The sequence below is a fragment of the Protobothrops mucrosquamatus genome, unplaced genomic scaffold (genome assembly GCF_001527695.2).
Source record: "Protobothrops mucrosquamatus isolate PMUCROS unplaced genomic scaffold, P.Mucros_1.0 scaffold2503, whole genome shotgun sequence".
NCBI lineage: Eukaryota > Metazoa > Chordata > Lepidosauria > Squamata > Viperidae > Protobothrops > Protobothrops mucrosquamatus.
The window spans coordinates 15,119-16,955 of NW_015388568.1; the positions used below are offsets into that span (position 1 = coordinate 15,119).

Sequence of the window (1,837 nt, forward strand, 5' to 3'; positions counted from 1 at the left end):
GGGCCTGGCCTAGGGAGGATTTTTAAACTGGGTTTTTTAGAAATTTTAATTATCACAACATAAAAATTTTGGTTTTAATTTGGTTTTATTCGGTGGGGTGTGTGGGTCTTTCTTTGTTTTAATAATGTTGTGAGCCGCCCTGAGTCCTTCGGGAGAAGGGCGGGATATAAATTGAAATAATAAATAATAAATAAATAAAACACTGATTTTTGGCAGAAAACATTGTAAATTGCAGTCGTAGAACTGTGGGAAACAAAAAACAGCCATAAATGCAAGCAGGTTGCCAACTGCCTGAAATGCAGTCACATGACTACAGAGAAGGCGTGGCCATCAGAACTGGATTATAAGTACCTTTTGGGGGGTCCATCATAACAGTCACTAAGAGAGCAGTCATAAGTTGAGGACTATCTGTATTTCTGAACCTCAGAAATATTAAGTACAGGTAGTCCTCGATTTACAACAGTTTGTTTAGTGACTGTTCTAAGTAACAACAGCACTGAAAAAAGAGACTTATGACCCTTTTTCACACTTAAGACCTTTGCAGGATCCCCATGGTCATTTGATCAAAATTCAGAAGCTTGACCACCGACTCATATTTATGACGGCGGCAGTGTCCCGAGGTCATGTGATCCACCTCTTGTGACCCTCTGACCAGCAAAATCAATGGGGAAGCCAGATTCATTTAACAACTGTTTTACTAGCTTTACAGCTGCAGTGATTCACTTAACAACTGTGGCAAGAAAGATCCATAAAATGGGGCAAAACTCACTTAACTGTCTCACTTAGCCACAGAAATTTTGGGCTCAATTGTGGTTGTAAGTCAAGGACTATTTGTATAAAGTTCAAATCTTGGAATTCTCCAGCTAGTATTTGGGAAGTTTAAATCCACACATCTAAAAGGTGCTGAGGTTGAGATAACACTGATTTAAGCTAAGGAGTCCCAAGGATTCTAGACTCTTTTGAAAGCAAAGGGTTCAAAGACCACCACCCCCCATCCCCCCCTGCATCATTTTGGTTGCCTTCTTCATTTTGGGGGAAAACTTCTCTCCACCATCTGAACTTTTGTTCCTTGCTATGATTTATAAGTCATAAAACATTTGGCACCATTAAAATGCTCTTCCTGGAGAAGATGGGAAAACCACACAGGCTGAAATGGGTAACAGCTGCCTGGCTGACTTGGGACCAATCCCTCTCTTTCAAGGCCACCTACTTCACAAGGTTGTTGTTGGGCGAAAAATATGAGGTGTGAGCATTCTTGAGTTGACCAAAAATAAAAGTGGAAGCAAACCAAAACAGAATGCATTGCTTTGTGGAGAACAGGGTTTCCCAACCTTGGCCACTTTAAGACCTGTAGACTTCAACTCCCAGAATTCTACACTGGCTAGGGAATTCTGGGAGTTGAAGTCCACATGTTTTAAAGTGGCCAAGGTTGGGAAATCTTACTTTAGAGGTACACAAGTTTTTCTTTCTTTTTTTTTAAAGAGGAGAACTTGCTAGTAGCTTACCGTGCCAAGAGAGATATTCTACAATATCCCACACCACTGTTGGGATTCCACACTTGCTCAGCCCTTCTTGCTGCATTTCCTGAAGACTAGTGCCAAACAACTTCCGGTGACAGGACCCTTTCTGCCTGCTCACGGGCGGAACGGCAATCCTTTTCATATCTTCTTTAAGCTTGACCGCTGAATTACTTTGCTTGAAAGGACACAAAAAGGGAGAACACCCAGTCAGAGTGACGATTGGAGGTGGCATGGCTTCTCAAAGCACGCCCTTCTGAAGGAACTGGAGGGATTTTATGGAACAGAAGCTTTTCTGAGGTCGAGATTCCTGGCAGGAC

General features: G+C 42.1%; 1 protein-coding gene across 1 annotated transcript in view; it reads right to left on the reverse strand.

Annotated features, from left to right (window-relative positions):
• LOC107295803 (protein FAM13A-like) overlaps nt 1-1,801 on the reverse strand; it is a gene marked incomplete at its 3' end in the record, with an annotated part of 10,418 nt that extends 8,617 nt beyond the window's left edge. The window contains exon 1 of the mRNA XM_015825131.1: nt 1,506-1,801. Within this exon, the coding sequence (XP_015680617.1) occupies nt 1,506-1,752 (247 nt within the window). The remainder of the gene's footprint in view (nt 1-1,505) is intronic.
• Between the last annotated feature and the right edge of the window lie 36 nt (nt 1,802-1,837).